The sequence below is a fragment of the Vespula pensylvanica genome, chromosome 2 (assembly GCF_014466175.1).
Source record: "Vespula pensylvanica isolate Volc-1 chromosome 2, ASM1446617v1, whole genome shotgun sequence".
NCBI lineage: Eukaryota > Metazoa > Arthropoda > Insecta > Hymenoptera > Vespidae > Vespula > Vespula pensylvanica.
Window position 1 is genome coordinate 14,744,073 of NC_057686.1, and position 26,705 is coordinate 14,770,777.

Here is a 26,705-nt window from a genome sequence, read left to right on the forward strand (position 1 = left end):
CGAAAAACGAATTTAATCTTAATTTCGAAAGATATCAAAATCCAGGTTCACTTGATTCCTTTTTCGAACCTCGATCGCGTATCAACGATTTCATCTTAACGGGTGATTTTCTTCGCTCACGTTAAATCGTTTTGTCAACGATATTTAACGAAACCACGTTATTCCATTCGATAATAATCGTTCATGAGTACTTTCTTACGATATATCGTTACGAAAGAACGAAAGAACGAACGAACGAACGAACGATTTGATTCTTTTTTTTTTAATTTCATTTCTAATTGGTATGCTACGCCCTCGTACCGCATAATTATCAAATACAACCACGTTAATTACACTGATACGAATAAAAAAGGGGAGCGTGCTACGATTTAATTCCAAATGTTCCTACCTTCTACTTATCTCGCAGTACGTTTCATAACAGCAGACAAAATAAGTGGGTATGATCGAAAGATTGTACCAAAGAAAAGTAATAATGTAAATTTAACAAAACGGAATGTTTCTCAAATTGTAAAAATTTCTTTTTTTGAAACCGAATGAAAAATTTTTCAATGTTTTTATCAATATAGAGAAATTATCGGGCTGTGTAAATTATATTAAGAATTTTAAATAAGATATTTTTTTTTCTTTTTATTGTAGCGACGATAAAAAAATGAGTTGCTATGAATCATTGCGATATATACGAATTGACGTAACTATGTACGTATAATACAAAGCTACAGAATAATATAATCCACGGTTATATATAGAAAGAGAGAGATGTACCTTCCGAAGGCTTGTTAGTCTGATGCTCCATGAAGAGGGTTCGTAACTCGTCCTCCTCCTCCTCCGTCCAAACACCACGCGAAACTTTCTTCTTATCCGTCTCGGTATTGTAACCCTCGACGATTTGCGTCGCGTCGCGCGTGTTCTTCCAGAAGAGTAACTCCATATACGACTTCCGGTTCTTCTGCGCGACTTCGATGAAACGACGGATTATGAAGATTGCGAACTTTTGAAGCTCCTAAAGTATACATTGCTGTCTTATCAAGTGGGGTCGATTTGTTACTTTTCCCTCGTTTAATCGATTTACCATAACTATATATATTATATATAGCTGTATAATATATTATATGTACATACATTATTTTACATACATTATTTAACTAATGTTTAAGTCGATATTGTTTAGAATCTTTTTTAAGATGAAATATATATATAATATTTTATTATTAAATTATTTAAATAAATGTGTTCGTATGGTGGACTCTTGATTAATAAAGTTATTAAAAATATTTATAGTTGCATACCTTGTGCTCAGGATATTTCGACGCGAGAATCTTTTGAAATGTTCGAAATATCGATGCTTGAAAAATCATAGCAGGCATTTTACACTCCCAAGTGATTCTGTGTAACATTTTCGTCACGTAATGATTGACCTCGTTAGTATTCTTATCGAATTGTTGCAGAAGAATGGCCAACGCTTTAACGATCTTTATATTTGCAAATCTAGGAAAATTAATTATTCGTTGCTCAAATATAAACATTCTACTTGTTTTTAATACACTATCTTTTAATTTGAGTCGAGGTTATCGTACCTTTGCACAAATTCGTTTAATTTAAAATCCGTTTCTTCAATCACGTCATCTTCGTGATCATCCTCTTCATCTTCCTCGTATTCTAAATTAATAGAGAATGAAAAATTGAGATCTAATAACCGTGACTTGCTTATAAAAAAGAAAAAAGAAAGAGTAAGTGTTTTACCATCGTTGCGAGCGAAATTATCTTCGAAATTATTCTCCAGACTCGTTTGTTGCGTAGGAAAGTCATTCTCTGGAACTGAAAAGAAATCCCGAATGAATCGTTAGAAATATTCTTAAGTATTTATTAAAGGAAGAACAAAGAGTTTCTTATACATGTATTTTTCACAAATGATCAAATATCTAAGGGAGTCATGAAAGAATATTACGCGATAGAAGGAGTCGTTTTACGTAAAAAGAAGATTAAAAAAAAAAACAAAAAAAAAAGTAAACAACACGATACTATTACTCTTGTCTCTCGTTCGAGTTTTCGCTTTGGGTCACAAAAAACTCGCTGCGATATTTTTCGTAAATAGGGAATGAAATTCGTTCGAGATCGGTTGAGAGAGGGGTGGAAAAAAAAGAATGAGAAAGAGAAATAAAGAGAAAAAGAGAGGAAGAGAAAGAGAGAGAGAGAGAGAGAAAAGAAGAAGAGAGGTGCAATGAGAACTCCTTGATCTGTGAGAGTGCTTGTGGAAATCCTGGGTATCGAAAAGAAAGCAAGAAACAGAATAAAACGAATAAAAAAGGAGCGGAAAAGGACAATCGTGAGGATTAATTTATACGGACCACGAAATTCCGGAAATGCGAAACGTCGAGGCACAGGAACGTCGCCGGTCGGCATCGATGGTGATGAAATCCGGATGTGAGCCCTTCTCCTAGATTTTTCCTATGTCTCTTTCCACCCTTCGAACCGTTCTCCGGGTATTCGTTTTACGGCCATGCGCAGTAGAAACTACGAGCTCGCGTGTACGTTCGTGAAAACGCGAAATCCGATCGGATCCCCGTACGATTTCGATTTATTTATTTCTCTTCTCTCTCTCTCTCTCTCTTTCTCTATTTCTCTCGCTCTTTTTCTCTCTCGTTCTCTCTTTTTCACTCTTTATCGTTCTCCGTTCTTTCCTGGCTTTGGCCTTCCAACTGGAGAATTCACTGTGCGAATAAAACGAACGTTGTGGGCGGCTCGAAAGGACTAAAAAAGAAGGGAGGGCGGGTAGGACAGAGAGGCTGGGAAGTGCCTGACGAAGGCGATTACGATTTCCACGAATCCGGATTAAAATTCTCTTGCGAGAAGAGTTGAAATTAGTGATTTCGAGTGATTTAAAGATACTCCAGTGTCTCGTTACGTTTTGGCAACGACGAGAAAATTATCGATTCCCTACCAGTTCTTTCATTCAGTTGAGATCGTTGAGATGTTTCATTTACTTTTTTGGAAATTCGTAAATTTAGGACTAGAATGATTCTTCATTTAGAATCAAATTACAATTTATTGATTATCCACTTTAAAATTTCGACTTTATTCGACTTTTTCTTTTCATAAAAAAATCACATGAATTTAACGTATTAAACATTCTCGGAAAATTTCAATTTACGGATTATGAAAATTTGTACTTGTTAATTAATAAAAAAATTATACACGTTAAATATTCTCTTTTGAAGAATTTAATCGAAAATATATTTGTTCGGTATATGGATGATTCGACATAATGAGTTCTCTCGTCGGAGCTATCATCCGAACGCGAACTTATTGATTGTTTTATGATCAGTCACAGATGTCAGAACCGTTAATCACCAAAAACAAGCGCGCCATATGGCTGGCGAGAATCGCAAGATTATACGTTCGTGTCGGAAAACGATAGCAACGTCCAGCCACGTATTCACTTGTGAATTCGACACCAATAGAGAGAATCGGAAAGTAGAAGATATTTTCTTCATGTCTGAAAATTCAATTTCCCTGTATATTTGCAATCGTTGTTGGAACTCGAGTATAAAATTTATACGGTGTCTAATTATTTTTCCTTCATTTCTCTCATTCGTAGTTATTTTTCAACTTTTCATTATTTCTTTTTTTTTTTTTTTTTTTTTTAATAAATAATTTTGTTTTAACAAGAGTTCAAAAGAGTTATACGCGTGAGAGAAAGAGAAAAAAAAAGTAAGAACAACTTTATTGCTTATATCTTGTCGAATCAAGATCATCGACCGAAATAAAATAATGTCTATGGGAAAATGAAGCAATAGAAACGAAAGTTGTCCTAGAATTTCTTCGTAAATCAGTAAGATGCATTAAAAAGGTTCGCTTAAAAAGTGTGCCGTTGAAGTCTTTTTAAATCATCCGGTAAAAGTTTTCCCTAAAACTCGTGTTACCTCGACTAAGAAAAACTTTCTCCCTTTCGAAGAATCCGGTTTGTCCAAGTGACAGTGACGGCATTATTTCAGCTTAAACTTTTAATCGTCTCTTCCCATGACCTCCTTAAACTCGAGACAGTAATTCGAGATAAAATAAAGCGTTCATTCGGTTCTTGAGACCTTTCAGTTTAAAGCTTTTACTTCGGCCACGAATGTATCAACGAAAAGCTCTTTCGCTTTTCGAGAAAGTACTAACTCTGTTATTTTCCTATACATACATACATATATATATATATATATATATATATATATATATATATATATAAAACACTTAAAGAAGATTATGATAAAAATGATTTGGACTGATTTTTATTCTAATGAAAAAGAGTCATAGATATTTTATTTAAAAATTAGATAAATCGGAGTATGATTATTAGCTATTTGAGACAATTTCCATTCCGTTTTACAAGAATATTAATTAAATCGATCCTATTGGACTTAATATAATGTACTCGAAAAGACTAACTTTTAATTTACCACGTAACGTACCGCATTGGAATCAAATTTACTGCATGAGGAAATTCAAAATAATTCGGTGTAGAATAAAGTTCGACGGAACAAATTGGTGCTAAAATCATTAAATTCATTTGGGATTTCACCAATTTTATTGTACTATAGTTCTCCCGGTTAAATCCTCGATATCCCCCAACGAATCGATCGGAACTAAATCGAAAAATTTTAATTATTTCTCTCGTCATATGTAGTATATTATATTCTATCGTTATATACCTACATTATATATATATATATATATATATATATATATGTATATAAAAGAATATAAGAAAAGAATAGACAGATGTTTATCAGTATTACGAAGAATCATTGTCGAGTAATTGTTTTTCAAACACGTTCATAAAGATTAAAAGAGCACAAGAAAGATTTGATTTTGATAAAACATGTAAACCCGAGAAAAAGAACTCTAGCTACGTATAGTTGTATACGTGTACGCTATGTAAGTGTTGATTCATATTGATTTGTGAAGGATTCGCAAAAGCTTTCTCGAAGTCCAATCCGAATTCGAAGGCTCTCATTTATTCAGGTGTCGTAACAGCGGTTTGTCATCTTGAAAGTTTAATACCAGCCGTTGCTTGTTAAGCCTGTACTCCTGACAACGTAATCAACGACGAAATTCATCACGAATTTTCAGATAAGCGCTTTAACGCGATAAGTACCTACGGATAATCCACGTACGAGAGGAAATTCTCGATCTGCCGGATAGCTGAACCAAATTTCCTCACAAAATTCGTTGAAGTTTCTCGACGTTGCATGTTAACCAGAGTGAGAGAACTCGTAGACATGCTATTAGTTATCCAATACGTACGTCGATTTCAGTTCTCGAAAAATTTTTTCGAAAGAAAGAAAAAAGAAAACAGTATCTAACATATCCTACGCTCCTGTTTTATTCATTTCAACAAATTTCTATTCCTCGATGTTTCTCTGTAATACTTTCAACGCGTAGAAATTATCAGTACATAGATAATTAGTTTCGTATATTAATAACGATAAAACGCTAGCAGATCGCAACACAAAGGGTACGATATCGTACGTGGAATAGTTTTGACGTTCTTCCGATCGGAACAAATTTGCGACCGATCGATTTTCCGAGTAATGTTCCCTTTATATGCATCCTTTATAGAGAGTTACAACAAAGTTTCTGATCGCACGTAGGTATCTATGAATAGAGTATGTGTATAATAAATATGAAGACAAACAAATTCGTTGATATATCAGATTTTATAATATCGATAATATCCAATTAATTTTTCTCTCTTATTTTTTTCATAAATAAATAAACAAATATATATATATATATATATAGATTACAATAAAACATAATGTGATATACTTTTAACATTGTGATAAAGTCAAGGTTATCGTTGTTACACGATAAAAATAAAAGAACTTATTGGACGGTCAGTTTTGTTTCGAAAGTCGCGCGATAACTCGAAGGTCCCGGTTATCGATCGTTCTCACGGCGTGGCGGCGTCCGATGCACTCTGTAAACGCGTTTGTGTGTATATACGTGTATATATACGAGTTCGTCGAGCCTTTGGATATAGGTGGTGGGTGCACAAGCACGCAGGGAAATATATTACACGGGCCAGTGCGCGTGCGTGCACGTGCGGGCAGGTGCGCTAACGACCGTGAAGGAGATTGGCAGTAACGCGTTGCTCTATCGTGACCACGCCACGTTTATATTATGTCAGTAACTGCTGTAGAGTACGTACGTACATAAATACGCAACACGCTGTTTATAAAATTTCTGCTTCGACTTCTATCTTTTTTGATTTTATTCGAATACGATGTTAATCTTTTTCCATCGACGCTGACACGATGTTTCATTCTCGGCTATATTTAATAACGAACTCTTTTGTTCATTATCGTACTTTTACTTAATTAAAATATTTATTAAAAAATATAGTGCAAAAATATTACTTGGAAATGATATTCGAAGATTTGTTGCGAATTGCTGTCCTCTCTATTTCTTTACCTTTTTTTCTTTACCTTTTTTTTTTTTATAGTAGTAATATTTTCAGATCTACCTACTAATGTATGCGCATATAGAAGATAAAAAGTTCTTTTTTTTTTAAATTATTCGAAATTTCCTTACTATCTCCCTGTATTACAAATCATCCCGTTCCATCCACTAAGGTAACGTGAAAGTTTTTCCAGTTTTGAACTTTTTCAGAAAATCGAGGAAAAAGAATGTTGCGAAGAACTATTCCCCGAACTTTCGACTTCAACTCGACTAATTCGACGAGCGTAACTTCGTGATACTTGCTTGCACGATTTTTCAAAAGGAAGAAAGGATTTTTCGAAGATGAAGTAGACATTCTAGCATCAAATAGAAGCAAGTCATTCTTGAAGAAAAACTGAAAACATTTTTATCAATTTTTTTCAAAAAACAATCGTTAACTATCACGAGGAAAATTGTTGAATAAAGTTTTCCGAGACGCTTTTCGTTTTACGACGTTTTTGTTCGCGAAATTAAATATCCCAGGTTAAGAGTTTGTCATCAGAATTCCTTGGTAAAATAGTAGACTCGCGTTTACCCAAGCGAGGTTTTCTCCGTAAAATTTTTTTTTTTCGCACTCACGACTTAACGAACTTTCAGGGCCAGCTAAATAATGCGACGATAATGTAATAATTCCGCGTAACTATCGGAGACATTATTGCGCCACCATAGTTACATGCAAATTTGCATTAAATCTACACCAAAATACGGAGGTTTCGCCAAAATAGGGATTTTGGCAAGTTGCCGGTATTAACGCTGTACTTCCGACGATGTAGGCGTGCATATACATAAATTTGCATAATGAAATAGGCGTACGTTTCTATATCTTGTAATATTTCCAAAGGAAATAAGATTACATCGTTTGTTTGCCTTACCGATGTCGTTTGCTTTTCAAAATCCTATCGTCGCATAGCTATTCGCAATTGAATTGACCAAATGCAAGAAAGCTTCGTTGTAAATTCATAATAGAAAACGATGAAATATAACAAAATGGACGGGGCTATATATTCGTCGAATAATATCGTTCGCTGTAGTCAAAAACATATGTTATTCAGTGACAAATACAGATTCAGTATTAACAAGGGAAAAAAGAAAAAAAGAAATATTTCAGAGAACTATAGTTAGAGTTGAAGCTACTGTCTGATAAAAGCCAAATCCTTTATCTTTGAAGGAAACAAAGCGGAATCTAATCGGTAGCCAGACAGTCTTCTTCGTATAGTCATCCCAGTTTCGTCTAGACTCGTCTCTTGTTACGAGTTAAGATCGTGATTCTGCGGTTCATTAAATCGGGCATTATCGTGGGTGCAAAGACGAGAATGATATTATGCGATTGTATTACCGCGATAATAAGTGTTGTCTGACGTACAGGGTGTCCGGGTAAATGGGCCTGCAGGTGGTATTTCAGAAGTTGGATAACGAAGAGGAAAACGAAGGAGGAAGGGAGAAAAAGAGAGAGAGAGAGGGAGAGAGAGAGACCGAAAGAGGAAGAGAGAGAGAAAAGGATGAGTCGGTGAATGAAAGAAGGAAGGGATGAAAAAGGGTAAGGGAAGTAAAAGGTATGCGTAGGTTTACCGTGGCTAGACCAAACACCCTTGCACAGTAGCTCAATGTAATTTGCGAAGAGACAATAACCGTCTCGTGCGTTGTCATCTTCCAACATTGTGAACCATCCAAATATTTTTATACCTTCTCTCTCCCTTAAATACAGATATACACATGGATAACACACAGCCATATAGGCATACCTGGCTTACATGTATTGCATTTAAAACAGACAATCTCTGAAAAAAATTCCTATGTCACTAAATGTCAACAATATTTTCCATCTGAATGAGGAGAAACGATGAGGGAGATTTAATATTCCAAAATGAAATAGCACTTGATAATTGAATAAGAATTTAATTAAAATTTCAAAGGAATAGAATCTTATTGGTCGATATATATATATATATATATATATATATATATATGATTTTAATTTGACTAATTATAGATATCCAAGTAATTTTTCTTTTTATGATATAATTTGATTATTTTTATTGGATGCCGATTTGTGTGAGATATCTATCGAAAGAAAGAATATTTTCTTTTTTTTCTTCTCTTATTGCGTGGAAATTTTCGATCAATAAAATAGAAATTACTGAAATGATTTCGAAAATACAACTTCCTCCTTTTCTCTTTATTTCTTTCTATTTCTCTTTCTAGCTTCTCTCATTCAACATCTTCCATAGTTGAAACCGAATCTTAGTAGCATTATTATAATGGTAACGTCGTCCTTGTCGTAGCTTTAATTAACCAACTTATTAACGTTATCAACGCAAAAAGGACCCTTGAAAATGGAAGGTAGCGCAAGAGTGTCGCGACAGCGAGCAAAGGGAAAGCTACTTCTCTGATCCCTCTTCTCGTACGTACGTGAATTCACGTAAACCCCTCTAGTGATCTGATGCGGCTTTTGAAACGATGATAACTCTCTCGTACCGTGCTTTATTACGCGTAATTTAGAAGAAACAAGATGTGCCCCTTTTCCCTCAAAAAATTTTTCTCTACCTTTGTTTCTTTTTCAACCACGTCCTGAATCCTTTAATCCGAAAAAATATATATATAAAAAAAAAGATAAAAATTCGAATTGAGATGTACCGTTGGCCGATGTTAGAAATAAGAAGAAAAAAGGATTTTTTTTCGAACCTCTCGTTTTTAAAATATATAATGTTCCATTCCGGAGATAGCTAAAATTTCGGAGTTTTATAATTCCATTAAAAAATATCTCACCGCGAGATAATATAACAATAATAAAATTTTTTAAAAATCGAGGGAAAAAAATATTATTACCACGGTTTTTAAAATATTTAAGTATTAACATACCACAAATTATTATCAACTAATTTTATTTCAATTTTATCGGTCATGCAAAGTTCTCCAAGGATACGAACATTTGTAACTTTATGATACTATTTATATGCGGTTCATAATCAGTTCTTTCGCTCTATTTCTCTACTTGTTATTAATAAAAAGAAAAAAAAAAGAAAAAAGATAAAATGAAAAAAAGAAAAGTAAATATGCGTCGAGCAACTTCTCATTTAATTTAGATTTGACACGGTTCTTCTCGCGTTGATAACTCGACTCTTAGTGTTCACTCAAGGAAATCACGAAAGAAGTTTTTTTACTTATGCCTCTGCGATCCCGTTCGGATTCAAAAGGATGAGCCACTTTTAATTCAGTTCCTTCTTTCTTGCAGCTCGAAAGAAAAAAAGAAGAATCGGCATATCGTGTAGAAATAAATTATATTGCGATTGCTCGAGAAAAAGCTTTATTATCTTTCTTATTTGCAAAATGATAAAGGAAAATGACATCAACGCGGAAAAATTAAATTAAATGTCAATTGACTGTACATTATCTTAACAGGACTTATTCGACTGGAATTATTAATATCGTTTGGTGAGTATATTTTAATTTCGAAATTCTTCCTTACTTTTCAAAGTGTAAAAAATTGTTTTTAGAAAATAGAAAGTATATATAAATATATATATATTTTTTTCTTTTATTTAACGAAGAGTGTATATGACGATATTTTGCTACGACGAATTCGATGATTTTGATAAGAACTAGATATTAGTTCGTTTAAATTTCGTACAATATTTGACGCGTTGAATAAGACGACTACTCGTCCATAAGAAGTACCTAGACGAAAAAGCGCTTTTTATCCACGTACTAGGCAAGCTTCCGGATACGCGAGCGTTGTTGGCTAAGAGCACCGTTGATCTTACCTACTACCATCCATGAATATCAAAAAGTTACTTCACGTTTTGTATAATACCTTATTATACGGAGAACAGTTTGGTCTTACGTATCCTCGAGCATTTCAAACGATCTATGAAACCTTGGACGTAACGATAGTAAGGGTACTCGTTCTACGATAGTATTATATTTATTATATCGTATATAATCATTTTGTTGTGTCGTTGTCGCATGCCTTTCTAACTTGTCGTTGAAGTAACGCTTTTTAAGTGGTGACTCTTGACACTTGAAAATGTCTATTGTATTTAGCTACTTCTATCTAACAGCTTGTATATCTATTCTTCCTTTGTTACCACGTAAGATACTTGATCTTCGCGAATTTAGAGAAATATTATAAATGAATGTAAGCAAAGAAAAAAGAAAAAAACGACGAATTATCTCCAGATAAATTTTTTAATAATCTTCTTTCTTTTTTCGAGATACGCATCACTTTTTTATTTTAAAGATATCGTAGTTTACTTTAGAATTATATATTATAAAGTAACAAATCTGGAGAGCAAAAAAATTTCTTCGATAATATCTTCGGTAATCTTTTCCAATTCCCAAAGGACCATCGTCGAAATCGTAGAAGTGAATTCTAGCCGTAGCTAGGTAGAGCTATCTTATCCAGCATCACGTTACTTTCTTCCTATGGGTATGAGCATTCGATCGTCGAAGCAGAAAAAGTCGTTACAGAGTTTTCAATGAAACCCATTCTTGGTTAATACCCGAAGCGATCGATTATTCGGCATAGAACGATCGACGGACAAAGAGCTGGTTTGGTCTAGCATTCTGGACCGTAAAATTGTACGTTATACGGTTTTCCATAGTTGTTACGAAAGATAAACCAATTCGACGAACTGTGTTTGCCGTTTTTTAATTGTGGTAACCTATATAGCCTTCGTTTTGGAAAACTTCGAAGCGTGAAAAAAAATAGAATGACGAGAAAAAATGGAAAAAAAAAATCGAAGCGAAAATATCGACAAACTCGTTAACGTTAACGACACGTTAACGATCGTCAATAAAATATTCTAGCCATATTTAATAATCTGTAATTTAATCTGTGGTAATCGTTTTGTAATAGATTTAGGTATATCTTTTATATATCACGAGACTCGAATACCATAATGTTTAATAACTTTTTTATTATCAAAAGGTTACAAGTTTAAATTACAGTGAGAGAATAAAGTCGATGGTATTATCGAAAATCAAAGAAGGATCGAAAATAGCCTCGAACTTTTATCTCCTTGGCGTTCGCCGATTATTTTAAACTTGAGATCAGGATTTGAAACGATGGTTACGAGTTTGGTTCTCGATCTTTCTCGAGCTGCAGAGATAGATTCCGGAAAAGGTTTGGTATTCCCATTCGAAATAAGGAAGAGAGAAAAGCAAATTCGAAACTACCATTCGTGGTATTACGCTTCGAGATCGGCGAAAGCTATCGATCTTCGAAGTTTTAGACGAAAGGGAAGTTAATTACAAGCAAGTCATTTCCATGATGAAATACGTTCGAACGAACGATACCAAACGCTTTCCTTGTTCGTTCCTAATGTTTCCGGATAAACAACAAGAAGACTCAATACGATAGATCCAACATCTACTTTTACGTACTTACATTTTCACGATTTTCAAAATTACCTCGATCAAATGATAGTAATATCTTAACTTTGTCAGAGCAACGTAAGATCTTCGAAACCTTTTAAACTTTCTTTCCCTCTCGTTCTCATAATCTTTCTCAATAACTCCTCATTGATCTTCGGCTTTCGCACGAGAAAGAAAGTTCTATCAAACTTCTTCGATCTAAGAGGACATCTCCTCCATATAGTACTTTATGTCTTCTATTCTTTTGTCTTTTATACTTAAGGAGAAGGAAATTAGCATTCTCGTGGCAAATGTTACGATGGAAAGAAAAATAAATAAAAATATAAGAAATCGTCGATCGCTCCAGGAAGCGAATGTTTTACGTTTCTGCGGCCATTGTATGCGATATAAAAAAGGGAATAGGGCCTAGAATATAAGGTGCTTACGAGCATTTTGTGACGTATAGGTACTCGAAGATCTCCAAGAGCGGAGAACGTAAACCTTTATTATATATATATATATAAATCTTTTTTCTTTTTTTACAACCTATACATATAAGTTTATCTCTCTTTTACTCACAAGCCAAACCACCGGTGTCTGTACGAAAATTTCGTATTCCACTGTCGTCACGGTCCGGCACGACTATTAGGCTGGTAACTACTTATTCAAACCGGATCGCTCGAAACACCCTCCTTCTTCGAAGTTCTTGTCAAGCAGGGCACGTTTTCCCAGCAGATCTGCACGCCCCACCCCTCTTCCTCCCACCCTGTCTCTCTCTCTCTCTCTTGCTCTCTCTCGCGCACGCTTTATCTCACTCCTTCGTTTTCTGTCCCACCACTCATTCCTAACTATACGACCGACCTTCTTCTGTAACGATGCACCTACTCTTCTTTCTATCCCTTCCATTTTCATTATTTCTACCCCTATCCGTCTTTATCTTTTAATGTACATTCAGCTGTTCTCTTTTCCATTCTCGAGAAAAGTCGCTTTCTCTTTTGTTACAGTTCTTGTTTAACCACATTACCGTTTTACAATATAGCCGAAGGGTATACTCTATCAACCTCTTAAAAATGATTCGACGTTGCTCGAATGAACTATTGAGCTATTGAATGTGAATTATTTAACAGATCGAGATCGAAGAGAAACAAAATAACAAATGAGAAAAACAACGTGAAATGACGTCAATTGGCTTTCGCTTTATTTTACATTTCATTTCTCTTCGATTTCGATCCGTTTAAATAATTCCTCTTAGCAAATTTTTATCCATTAATCGAATATTAAATATTACAAGAAATGAATAATACAATATACAACAAATACTATATTCGAAAATAAATATACCTGTTTACTTATTAACGAATTTTATTTCATTTATATACGTATATAATCTATCTCCATTTAATTCTTACATCGTAGCACGTGCACTTGCGAATTAGGCGAGTAGAGATATTTGTTTCGAAACTTTCTGATTATCCGAGCACCCCAGAATTTTGTAGACGCGAGCGAAAGCGAGTACGTGTACGACATTGAAGGATTATTTCGTGTTGAGAAAGGATGTATAAATTTACCCAACTCCTCTACTTGATAAAGATGACAAATGATTTTATACGATATTATATATTGACTGAAAGAAGAGAAAAGGATATGCGTTGTAATGTACGTTGATTTACGTTCGTAAAATCAACGATGCGTTATTTTATGTGTCAGTATACTTCTCTTTATGTCTTCCTTTTTTTTTATTTAAATTTAGCAGTTGTACGTAAAGCTTTTATTATTTTTTCTCTCGGAATATTATAATTAGATTATTAAACCAACCATTCGTAGAACAATTCATGAGTTAAATTCTGTTCACCGAAATAACAAGGAAAACATTATTATTGTAATATTATACTTTTATAAACTTTATTCCAATTAATTCATTTTACTAGAAAAGAGAAAGGAGAGAGAAAGAGAGAGCAAACTCCTTTACATCCAGAAGAGGAATAAAATATCAAAGAAACTCTCGTAGTGAGTTAATAAAATAAAATATTCTCAATGGTAGAATGTCCGAGAAAATATAAGCAGTAAAATCAGTGAGTAGATAACAAAAAAGAAGTAAGGGTATTTTGGAATCATGAGAAATCGATATTGTTATGGTCAAAGTTTACGATTCAGGTTCCGATATTTTTATTTTTAGATCTTCCTGGAGGATGTCTTTTTGAATGTTTTATAAATGGAGAATACGATAAAGATAAAATAATAGTCGGAAAATTATTTTCAGAATATTAACTCATCCTAATAATATTTGGATTTATTCGCGATAAAACAAGAATATAAATATCATATAATTCGAATAATAACAAGAATAAATGTCGAATAATACGAATAAAAATTTTTAGACAAATATTTCTTTGATAATACAATAATACATAACACATTTAATAATACATAATTGATATCAGAATTATTTCAGAGCATTCTGAAAATTATTATCGATAATATCACACGAATGTTAAAATCGATGTTCCTAACGTCCTTTCATAAGCTTCGGCGACGTTTGATACTTATTCTATAATATGCTCTTCTGTCTACGCGTTTAACTCCCGTCTAATTATCCGTAAAATAGGCTATTCCCTCCAACAGCTTTTATGACTTTGACGATATCGTGACTGGTATTGCACACGCCATGCGTTTATCTTGCGCCAACTCAATATACCAAATGGCCAACGAGCCAACGAGATATTTTCAAAAAATCGAATCGAGACCTGTCTCGTAATAGTGAATCGAGCGAGAGTTTTGATCGGTCGAATGCATAAATGTGTATCGAATATTAAAAGTATGTATCGCACGATATTCGATGTAAAGATAGAAAAAAAAAGAAACAGAGAAACGTGTGTAAAAATGAACGAACGACACGTGGAAATGTTTTGTTTTAAATTAATATGATTATTTCGATCGGACGGTCATATTTCTGTCAGTTCAATAAACCACAGGGCATTACCTAAAGCAATGGAACATCACAATGAAGTGTTATGTGTAAATAATATTGTATTATAGTTCGCTTCGCACGAAATACTTGAATAGTGTAGTGTACCAATGGGGATTGACAAATTCGAATCCGAACACAAATATCCTGATAAAAGCTAGCAATGGAAGGACTCGTTTCTGAAGCGCGAGAACAAACAAAATCGTTTTCTCTTCTCTTTTCTTCTCTTCTATTCTTTACGTTCTCGGAAAACGAGCAAAAGTAGCTGGCATTATTTCTGCCTTCGATAAGAGACAAAGCGGAAACTAGAAAGGTTCGATAATTCTGAAAAGAGCAATATGTAACGAGTGTCAAAGAGAAATTCGATCGAACTAGTACTTTTTTCTTCTTTCTTTCTTTTTTTTCTCATTCTTCTTTTTCTTCTCTTCTTCTTTTACGTCGTAATACCTGGTAAAAGCAAAATCTATTGCACCATGAAATTTACCACAAAGAGAAACTAAATGTCTACTGGATAGGAGAGACATATAACAGGATTAAAGAAAAATTTGACGAACATAAAACTGATTGCGATTTCGATATAAATGAAATGAAAATGTAATTTATTCGGGATTGTAACGCCAACGTTACGAGATAAACGGTGAAAGCTTTGGCTTTCCCTTTCGATCGGATAGTGGTAAATTCTATCGTAGTCACCTCGTGAATTGGAAATCAATGACGGACGGAGCACGCACAAAGGCTGGAATCGTGTACGAGGATTTTTCGTTACTTTGACTGGGGAGCCCCTCTCTTCTCGTCGCGCAATTACCATCGTTTCCTTTCGCTTTGATCATATTGATCCGTAAACCAAGCAGAAAATTGGAATAGCTAGAAAGCGAACGAGTGAGCAAGCGAGCAAGCAAGCGAGCAAGCAGGCAAGCAAGCAAGCAGGTAGGCTGGCAGGGAGGCAACAAGCAAGCAGGACGCAGAACGCAGAGAAACAGAGCCGCCTATTAATTATTTATAGTAATGTGATATTGATCCGTCTGGCCACCTTCCACCGCACCGACCAACAGTAAACTCCCATACGCCTACGTATCCCATCGTTTCTGATAGGCGCACATACGCCGCCATCATTAGCGTTATGGCCAACGGATATAATCGTTCAACGCAATGTCGATCCTCATTCGTTTCAATAAACATTGAATTTTCCTTTAGTACCTCGCCGATATCATTTCAAGAAATTTCGATGTTTCCGCTTTGGACTAAACGTTCCTGCCAAATCCTACGATATCTCGTTCAAATTATCGAACCTCTCGTTAACCTCTCTCTTCTCATCCCTTGTGAGATGTTACTTTATCTACCTTCGGTTTCGAATTATCGAGATTTTCCGCAAATGAACGAACGAACGAACGAACAAACGAACGAACGAACGAACGAACGAACGAATGAATGGATTCCTAAGAGAATAAGAACTGTTCAAATCGGTTTACTTTTATATCTTGTTTAAATTAACATTCTGTTAATTATCGAATGTTTTATTGTTTTAATGTCGAAAACGATAATTCTACTTAATTCTCGTTTGAATTTATTTATCGGTATCTTACTTGTTTCGAAAAAATTTCGATGATCATCGAAAGGAAGAAGATGATCAATTAATAAATTTATCTAACATCGTTAATATTTATTAGGAAATTTGTTGGGTTTACGAGAAACTAAACAAGCGGCGAGACTAATTTTCAACTAATCATACACACGGTTTGCTTTTCAATCGACTAATTACCCATTTCATATAGCGCTGAAATCTCTTTCTCTTTTCCTTTTTTCATACAGTCAACTACAGAAATATTCGGATATTTTATAAAATTGAATAGCTCTTTTTTAAATTAAGCAACGAATATGCTTTGAATTTTTTAATATAGGCATATAATAACGAAGTACACAAAAAATGTTTTCCTTTTAACTAGAATAATGAAAAAAAAAAAAAAAAGAAAAAACATACAAAATATAAAATGGAAAATAAAATATTTTCTTCTTTTTTTTTTCAATCGTTACGTGCATTCTGCAAATACCTTCAAAATCGAACAAGCGTAGAGCAATTTATACTTCGTTATAAATATCTATTATATTTATATTATATATTTTTTAATAAGTCCGAAAAAAATAATTAAATTCGAAAAACCATCTGAACATTTTTGTAACTGACTGTATATTAAATTTTAATGGAAATGCAGCGCGTTTTATTTCGATGTTTTCCTTCCGGCAATGTCAAATATCACGGCATCGACACGATGTCAGCCGATGCCAAAGAAATTAATTCCTGCAATTCGTATTGAAATTATTTAACACGTCAAAAAGTACGAATATTATTTTTCGCACTTATTATCGAAACGTTAAAAATATCGAGACACAAAAAGATGATTTTGATATAAAAAAAAGAAATAAAAAAAAAAAAAACAAAAAAAAAAGAACAAAACTAGAATAGAATCAATCGAAACGTGCTTTTTCAAAAATACGAAAAAGGAATCGCTCGTAAACAGTGAAGAAAGCCGATGGTTATGGCACGAATATATCAATATCTACTATACCTATAGATATGTCTCGTCTCTGATGCTTTTATCTGAAATTAAAAGGCCACTTCGCTAGTTGGAAGCATATCATGCAACGGTCCATCGGTGCAGACGTACCACCACGATGAACAGTTTTCAAAGCATTAACGTGGACTCATTCGAGAGGTCGCTCTTCTCACATACACGTTGCCTAGGGCTAGAAATTGCAAGCGGAAAACGTCAGGAATGGAAATAACGGTAGGCACATTCTCCAGCAAACCAGCTAGCTAGTCAGCAAGCTAGTAAGCTAACAACAATGTTCTTCCTAGCCACCAGCTATTTCCATTTATTCACGAGCAAGGTAGCACAACTATCAACAACGGTAACGCTCTAATTCGCAGTAGTCACCTACTATCTTTCCTACTTCCACTGAACATACCAACACAAACTTCGACATTAATACCAACACCAACTCGTTTCATCTTCTACTCGTATCTCAATAATGACCACCGTCGCGTGTCGCTCGGTTCGCACCGAGTATTTTCTAAAAGCCTCTTTACGACTTTCCACCCCTGTGTTTACGGCGACGTTAACGGTCGACTTGCCGCAATTCCGCGTCAAGGAATTAACTTTCCGTAGCTCAGTTTTTCCCCTCATTGGAGACGAATTTATGACCTTCTCTCCTCCCCTTCCCTGAATATACAACGTATACTGTATAAATCGTTGAAATAATTGAAAGGGAAACGAGTAAATCCACTTTCGGTAGTTCGGACAAGGTTACTAAATATTTCGCTTATGAAATGGAAATTCATGGATGGAACGCGTTTAAAAAGTGATGAGTTATTATTTCGCGATCTGGACAATCGAGAATTATTTTTCGTTTCATTTTTAACGAGCTGAACTTATGTGTTATTCGAAACAAAGCTATTTCATTTTTCACTACGTTTCCTTTTTTTTTTTTTTTAGTAATACTTTTTTTTCCTCCCTTCAAACAACTTGCACTGCTTGACCAAAATGTAATTAATATAATTACATTTGATCGTTTATTTAATTTTATTGTTGAAAATTTGTGTCGTGAATTTTTTTGTAACTGCGACGATCACTAACGACTCCTCATAACGACCTGTTAAATCGTCCATGTAAAACTCCCCTCGGTGCTCGGGACTTTTTTAGAAAATAGAAAAAAAAAATAAAAATGATTAATCGCATTGTAATATTTGAGCACGATGTACGCACCAGGAGTTACGTGACGTTGATAAGTCTCTCCTGCAAAGCCAGCAAATTTCTGCTTTCCGATCTACAAACAATTTTAAAGAGTAACGCAGCAAGTACTGCCACTAATGAACGCGGTAATTAAAATCTCCCTAAAGGACCGCGTTTTTGCCTACGCATGTCGTATATACTCGCAGACATATATGTACATAGTATATTATATATATATATCTGGTTAGATGAACCGATCATTGCTTTCCGTTAACCGTTTAATTTTTCTCTTTCTGTCTGGTCGAAATAATTATAAAATAACGACTTGAACAAAAAAAAGATAAATAAATAAAAAAAAATGAACAAATAAAAAATAAAAAGCATGACATTGAATATCGTGCATGTTGGGTATCTGTGGTTTACAAAAATATAATTCGAAACAAATTATGTCAGGTTACTCGAAATCCAAGATTAAAGTACGAAACAGTGGAATGATTAGGTAGAATTCAATTAATATTGTGTATATTAGGTTAATGGAAAGATAATTGCGACTTTTATTATTTTAAATGTACCACTAGTTACTTTTTATCTAATTATGATTACACCATCGTTAAGAATGAAATTTGGTCGACTGATTTTTCCTTAGATTATTATTTTCATGTTTATCATTCAACGGTTGTTCGTCATTTAACAGCATATAAGTCTTCAAATTTTATACTAACGAATTGCAATTATTTTTGCACGTATCTTATATCCGAAATATTAATTTTACGCAAATTACACATATCTACTTTACCGCTAAGCTATTCACGGTCCTGTACGTATGATATTGATTTCAAAGGGATAATTCACTTTAACGTGGAAATACTTGCCTATATCTCGTTCCATTTTCCGTGTTTCTATTAATTACCACGACATGACATAACGTATTATGGCGAGTTATTCGTGAAAACCAACTAGAAATTTCCGCTCTACGTTCGACAAACAAATATTCATAGAGTATATCTATATATAACAAGAAGTCGGAAAAAACTAAATCTAATTACCGAGGCATTGTAGCGCATCGTGCTTAATGCACTAATTAAAATCTCATGGAAGGCAACGATTCTTTGTTTCGTTTAACGCTCCAAACGGAAAGCTCATTGTTTGCCGTTGGTAACTTTAGTTAAGACATAACTTCCGCCTTTGCTTTACTCGACCGCGATAGCTTCGCCATTAGAAATTCTACTTCCGTTTCGTGTATTCTGGGGAAACGAAAATAAAGCTTTATAAATAGGACCGAGAGATAAAATTACGTCTCACTATAGAATATTAGTATCGTCGGTATTAGTCCGTTGAAAAAATATTTTCGACGGTAATCGCGATGAAAGTAACTTTTTTCTTTTCTACAAAAAAGAAAAAGAAAAAAAAAGAATATCCTAAATTTAAATATAATTAGATGAAATTAAAAGTAATTAACGATGTCTTATTAATAATAATGATGATGATGATGATAATGATAATAATAATAATAATAATAATAATAATAATAATAATAATAATAATAATAATAATAATAAACTCGATCAATTTTTATCATTATTTTAATTGTCGTCTAAAACTTTTATACTGTAATAGCGATCGGTGCGACTTTTGGTGTTAATCATCGATAAATTCATATTTACGCTTGCTCGATGATAGGAAAAAGAAAAGGGAAGGAAAGAAGAAAAGAGAAGAGAAGAGAAGAGAAGACAAGAGAAGACAAGAGAAGAGATGAGAAGAGAAAGGAAGGGAAGAGTAGAGAAGAGAAGAGAATAGAGGAAAAGAGAAAAGAGTAAATCCAATACGTGTAGCTATACGTTCCTTTCCGATAATCTATATCTCCATCGACTGTATACCTATATATACTACCTATATCTCTACGTATCCTCCTTTAACGTGCACTTTTTTTTGTCTTTACCCAACGTGTCCGCCAACAACATGCATTCGAAACATTGTTCTCTCTCGAAGCAAGAGGACAAGATGCATTCTTCAGACTCTATATCGAAGCTGAGCCCAGGGTATTTCATGGTATATACGAGTATGTATGTATTATATAAAGAAATGTTGGACAGTATTGTGAAAACGTATCGTAGGAAAACTTTACGAAATGGCGACATTAAAGAAAGAGAGAGAGAAACAAAGACAGAGAGAGAGAGAGAGAGAGAGAGAGAGAGAGAGAGAGAGAGAGAGAGAAAAGAGAAATAGAAAATAGAAAATATAAAGGGAGGGAAGAAAAGAGGGAGAGAAAGAGAGACAGACAGAAAGAAGCAAATGTCCTCATCGCTGGACACCGATTTTTATTATACTCACTCTACGTGCGAGGAGATTCTCGAAAGCGAAACTACGTGACTGCTCGTTTTGGAGGGGAAACGTTGGCTGGAGATTGAAACCACCTCCTCGCAAATATATTTTACGCGACAATCTCCTCTTCCTTCCTTTCTACCACCCTTCTTCCCACTCCCTCTTCCTCCTCCTCCTCCTCCTCCTCTTCTATTATAAACTTCACCACTACGAGCTTGTTTGTCAGCGTAAGAAAAAAACTTACTCTCGTTCGGCGAACTTGCAAACGTTGCTTTCTCTTGCTATCACGAGAAAGGAAACGAGGTGGGTGCGTAGTAAAGAAGAATAACGGCAAAACGGATGTTCTTTACGTTAAGTCTTGAAAGTACGAGCTTGCTCACAATAACGTTACAACATATAGGTACGTTACGTGCGGTGAGCACGTTGATCCTGCACTTTGCGATGCCGTTACACAGATATTCGGTTTTCCAACAGAAATGGAAACGGAAGAATCGTTAGAGGCGTACACTCGCGGTGTGGTGAACTGAACATTTTAATGACGTGCATCGCGATACGTGCAATGAGAGCTAAAAATCGTTAAACTGTAACGGCGTTGCACTCTCATTAAAATTACAACTTTCCTTCGTCTAGATTTTAAATGGTGAACGCTAATGACGATTCTAAGAAGTCGTCGAATCAATGAAAATTGATAATAAAGAGAGAAAGAGAAAGAGAAAAAGAAAGAGAAAGAAAAAGAGAGAGAGAGAGAGAGAGAGAGAGAGAGAGAGAGAGAGATATCGTTATTTTCCATCTCTCATAAAATCGATTCAAATTTTTAATATCTCGACTTTCGTAATTATTCGACGAGTTTCGATATGAACTTACTTTACAGGATGCTCCCGAAGAAATCTGCAACCCAAAATACCCATCCACGAAGAACACCATCGGTTCGCTACTGCTTTATGCATGCGCACGACACAAACTGATACTCGAAACTACCTACGTTGGATGGTGATATAAGCTGTAAGCCGATACAAAAGGATGGTGGTGGATGTGTATTAGGGTTACGAAGGTACCACGATTACTTTTACACGCGGTGGCATTTTATGTTACCGAGACAGTTTCGTTCGGGCGACACTCGTCCTAGCTAGTTTTGGATTCGATCCAAAGAAGGGCACCGATAATATCGTTTTAGTGACATAAAATACCCACCATTATCGTACGAAATGAACTTCTGCTCGTATCCAAGCGGTATAATAAAGAGCAAGAAGAGTTTGGCAAGGTTCATTTTTTCCATCTCTTTTCTTCCTTACCGAACGACTTCTCCCACCATTGACAAAACTGTCCTCGTTTTCTCGACTGCGCTTAGAAAAGCATCGAACCAAGTCCATCGTTTGTTCGTCGCGTGTATGCTTCTACTGGACTTCTAGAGTGGATGAAGGAGAAGTAAAACAGACAAAAGGGAAGAAACAGATAGAGATAGAAAAAGAGGAAGAAAGAAAGAGAGAGAGAGGTAGGGAAACAGACAGACAGAGAGAAAGAGAGAGAGAGAGAGAAAAGAAGAGGAAAAAGAGAGTAAAGCGCATGGAACGTCCACGTTGAACCAGAAATTCCCGACTCGTCGCAGAGCGGAAAATTGCAGAAAATGCGAAACTTCGCGGACGATAAGCGCTCGCTCGTACGAGTAACATACGTTCCACCGAGGGAAGCTCGTATCGTCGATGTTCGTCGGACGAGGAGTGTGTGTACTCCCCTCGCTCGGCCAAGCCGTTGCACTGGTGTGTACGCGCGCCTTCAGTGACGTAACGATGCAAACACCGATGTGGAAGACCATGCGAGAGTGCAGGTAACAAAATTCCACTGATTCGACGACTAGAGAGTGGCAATCGTGATCGGACGATCTGGTATTTGCATGTGAAATTATGGACGATGTGACGATGAATTCGGAAACCATCCCTTCCGAGCTAACTATTGCGTTTGATCCATTGATCCCAATTTTTTTTCTAGTTTTTTGATCTTCTATTATATACTACAATCGTCGATAAATGTCCTTTGCAATATGATGTCAATCGATCGTTGGCTATACCTTTATCAATTATATCATATTACGATTCTACTTACGTTTAAGCTGAATTAATTTTTGCCATAAATATGACAACGTACACGTTACACGCGATTTATAAATATAATTATTATTGATTAAAGCATCAGAAAATATTGCTAAGGTTTAAAAATATTGTTGAATCCAGCAGGACTAGTTACGTTACTGCGTTCTCTTGCGTATAGAAACGAGACTTTTCGGTTTGGTATATAACGTCTCCCCTTTCTTCCCTGCCGCGTTCTCGAGAGTCTTTTTCCCTTCTCGAACGCTCTCCCTTTTCCTATTCGAAACGTTTGCCAACGACTATTTATCGCGAGGGCTCGTTGCCGAAAAACGAAGAACACTTTGGAAGCGGTACTCGCGTCGCTCGTTCGTATGAGACAGCTGGGATGACACTTTGAAACAGAGACGTACAGATTTAATCGGGGTGCGTCGAACTTGGAAACGAAATATGGCAGTACCGAAGTTCTCTTGGTTTACGAGAGAATTTTTTTTAAAACATGTCGTTCCTGTCGTAAAGCTATCCCCATTTAAATCGTTTTGCCGTTTTTTCAATCGAATTTCCAATACATTCATTCCATCGATGAATTCCATTATGTATTTCATCGTGCTCTTTTTACTTTTATATGTGTGTGTGTGTGGTGTATGTGCGCGCGCGCACGCACGCGCATGCGTTTACAGTTATATAAAAATGTACGTGTCAATTTTTAAAATGTCGAAAAAAATAGTAATAATTCGAGCAACGAATTTAGCGAAGTAAGCAGTCCAAGATGTCTCAAGAGTCCTAATCGAAAAGTCGAGAGAGCAAAGAGAACATCCTTGAACTTTGACCGAGGTAAAATCTTCAGGCTTGCCCTGGTATAGTAAAGCGACGTCGTTGAATCTCCTTTGGACCAATCGATCGGACAACAGGGAGAAACGACACCTTCGGTGTCCACGGTAATCCTCGGTAAATCCTCACAATATATATATATATACACACACATATACATCTCTCATGTAAACGGTGTCCGTCTCGATTCATGACAAAAACTTGTGAGAAATGCTACCAACACGAGAGTTCATGTTTACGGCTATCTCGTCGAGTATACGACGTCAAGGAAATTTCTAATCTTTTTTTCCAAAAGAAAATTTTCTTTTTATCTTCTCGTTTTTATCATGTATAATAAAATTCTTCAAAGAAATTCCTCAAAAGAAATTTATCAATTTTCTCTCTATCGAAAGTCTATATAAAAATTCAATGATTCTTTATCTATATTGCGATCAGAAGCGAATGCCAGCCAATACGATAGACTAGGAAACCGACATTAGACTAAAATCAGGGAGATCGTAAAGTACGAAAGAATATTTTTCGGAGGGAATATAGACGGGAGGTCAAAGCTGGCGATCGCTTCTAGACTATCGAATTACGGTGTGTTCCGTGTCCGGCATAATCCTTGCCAAATCCTGCTAGTATATGTAGAACGTAAAAGGGGTCCCTGCGGTGCCGCGGTTCGAGAAGACAGAGAGAGGAAGAGAGAGAAAGAGAGACAGACACGCAGAGAGATAGACAGAGAGATAGACAGAGAGAGATAAAGAGAAGAGGCGAATAGCTAGTAGTAGTAGTAGCAGTAGTATTAGTAGTAGTAGTAGTAATAGCAGTAGTAGTAGTAGTAGTAGTAGTAGTAGTAGTAGTAGTAGTAGTAATAGTAGTAGTAGTAGTAGTAATAGTAGTAGTAGTAGTAATAGTAGTAGTAGTAGGAGGAGGTAGGGATGAAATTGACCACTGTCGTTGGCACTTGAGGACCGACCGGCAATTACGAGGTATCCCCATGGCCCATTGCCACTGTTGGATGCAGCTTGGCGTTGCTGGTTGGTCGGCCGGTTGTCTGCTCGAGGATATACATACCTCAGCATTGTTCCTATAGGGTTGCATCTCCAGCAAGTCTGTAGAGAGAAAGAGAGAGAACATCAGCATCCCCCTAACCACCTACTCTTTTCCCCTCATCTTCTCCTCTTCTTCTCTATGCAAACACAGGCGGCCTTCTACGTCTGCTCTTCTAAATCACTACTATCTCCTGGTTTAACTAACAATGCTCGCTGGCTTGCCTCTAGCTGTGGATCCTTTAGTCCGCTTATTATCTTCAAGTTCGCTTTATCTAGGCTAGGATGAAAACTTTTTCAACACTTTTCGCAAAGGCCCACACCGCACGGTCTGCTTTCTATAATAACTTTGTTATTTTACTTTTTCAATACCTATCTCTCTTATAACTTTTCTTTTTTCACAATCTTTTTGAACAAACTGACGAGGAGTGAATTGCAAAATCTAAAATATACTATCGGATGTAGGTGCTTCTCTTTGATATCTTCGCCATGTGTGTTTGCCAAATTTAGCGTTGTGCTCGTGCTTTGTCCCATCTGTTTCTCTCTCTCTCCCTCTCTCGTCTTCTCTGTACTCCCTGTTGCCTTGTCTCTTGCGCTCTTCAACCGGGAAACTACATTGGCTCGCTCGATTTACGCACACGGTTTAATCAATGTGTTTCGATCTACCAGACGGAATATTTAGCGGGCTCGATTCATGTTTAATGGTACGGACTATTCTCGAGATAAACGATCGGTCCTGTAACGACGGAGCTCACCGAAAATTCATCTAAATCCTTCGATCGAACGTAATTATCGTATCCTGTTTTCGACATTGAACTCTCGGCCTTTTCTTCGATCCCTTTCCTCTTTCGATTACTCGACGAAATTGAATCGGCAACACGGATGTCGAGAAATCTCAATATCCTGAAGAAAGATACAAGGAGGCGAGGGTAATGGAAGAATATCGTCGAGTGTCTCAGTATCGACAAACGATAAATTAAAGGATAAAACGCTTATATTCGTCGGATGCAAAGGATTTAGAAAAGTCGTGAGCTCGTCGTGATTTCAAAGACCAATTGATTTCTTTTTCCTTTTTTTCCTTTTCCTCTTCAATTTACAATTTTGCAATATCGTATCGATAGTCTTTCCTTCCTTGTGATTTTGTTCCTTAGGAAATCCTTATTGTAAATTACACTTTACTATTTGTAGTGATATTCAAACAAGTCATTTTGAGAAAGCCAGACGAAAAAGTTGTTTGGTATTTCTAAGATGTATCTACTTACATGCATACATAACCCCATAAAACAGCAAAGCTTGCTTGTTTGGAGTACAACGAACGTTGTGACCGTATCTCATATAATCCATGTACGTTCTCACTCTCCGTCGTTCTAACACATACACGCATACACATTTTCTCTCTCTTTCTCTTTCTCACGGTTCTTTCATTGTCGAAGCGTAGCTTATTTTTGCCGTGGATTTCTCGTGCGAATGCGACTGTTTACCGGCTCGCGTGATTTATGACCGTCGGCTTGAACTTGCCGTGGTAAGCTTTTACGCTTCTCCCCGTTGAAAAAAACTGAATGTAGAAGGCTTTCGCAATATATTACGGTGTGTCATGGCTCATTCCAATTTCGTGAACTCCGTATCTCTGACGCCGACGACAACGACAACGACAACGACCACACGACGACGACGACGACGACGACGACGACGACAGGGACTATGTTCTAATGCGGGATTAAGCAGAAAAACTTTTCGTCACTAAAGAAAATCGTTCTTTTCGAAAGATAAGTTTAACATTTAGGGACCATGTCATTTCAGTATAATTATGATTGATGACAAAAGATAAAGAATAAAAATGAATAAAATTATCGTATGATATTATCCAAGAATTATATTGATACATATATTTACTTTATATTTATTTTATTTT

General features: G+C 35.6%; 1 protein-coding gene across 2 annotated transcripts in view; it reads right to left on the reverse strand.

The window, feature by feature from the left end:
• Positions 1-26,705, reverse strand: part of LOC122627202 (protein timeless homolog) — a 179,063-nt gene that overhangs the window by 35,690 nt on the left and 116,668 nt on the right. For both annotated transcript variants that reach the window (XM_043808162.1, XM_043808163.1), the window contains exons 16-19: positions 1,741-1,815; positions 1,575-1,656; positions 1,287-1,485; positions 763-1,000 (exon numbers count right to left, since the gene is read on the reverse strand). In XM_043808162.1, coding sequence (XP_043664097.1) covers positions 763-1,000; positions 1,287-1,485; positions 1,575-1,656; positions 1,741-1,815 — 594 coding nt within the window. The remainder of the gene's footprint in view (positions 1-762; positions 1,001-1,286; positions 1,486-1,574; positions 1,657-1,740; positions 1,816-26,705) is intronic.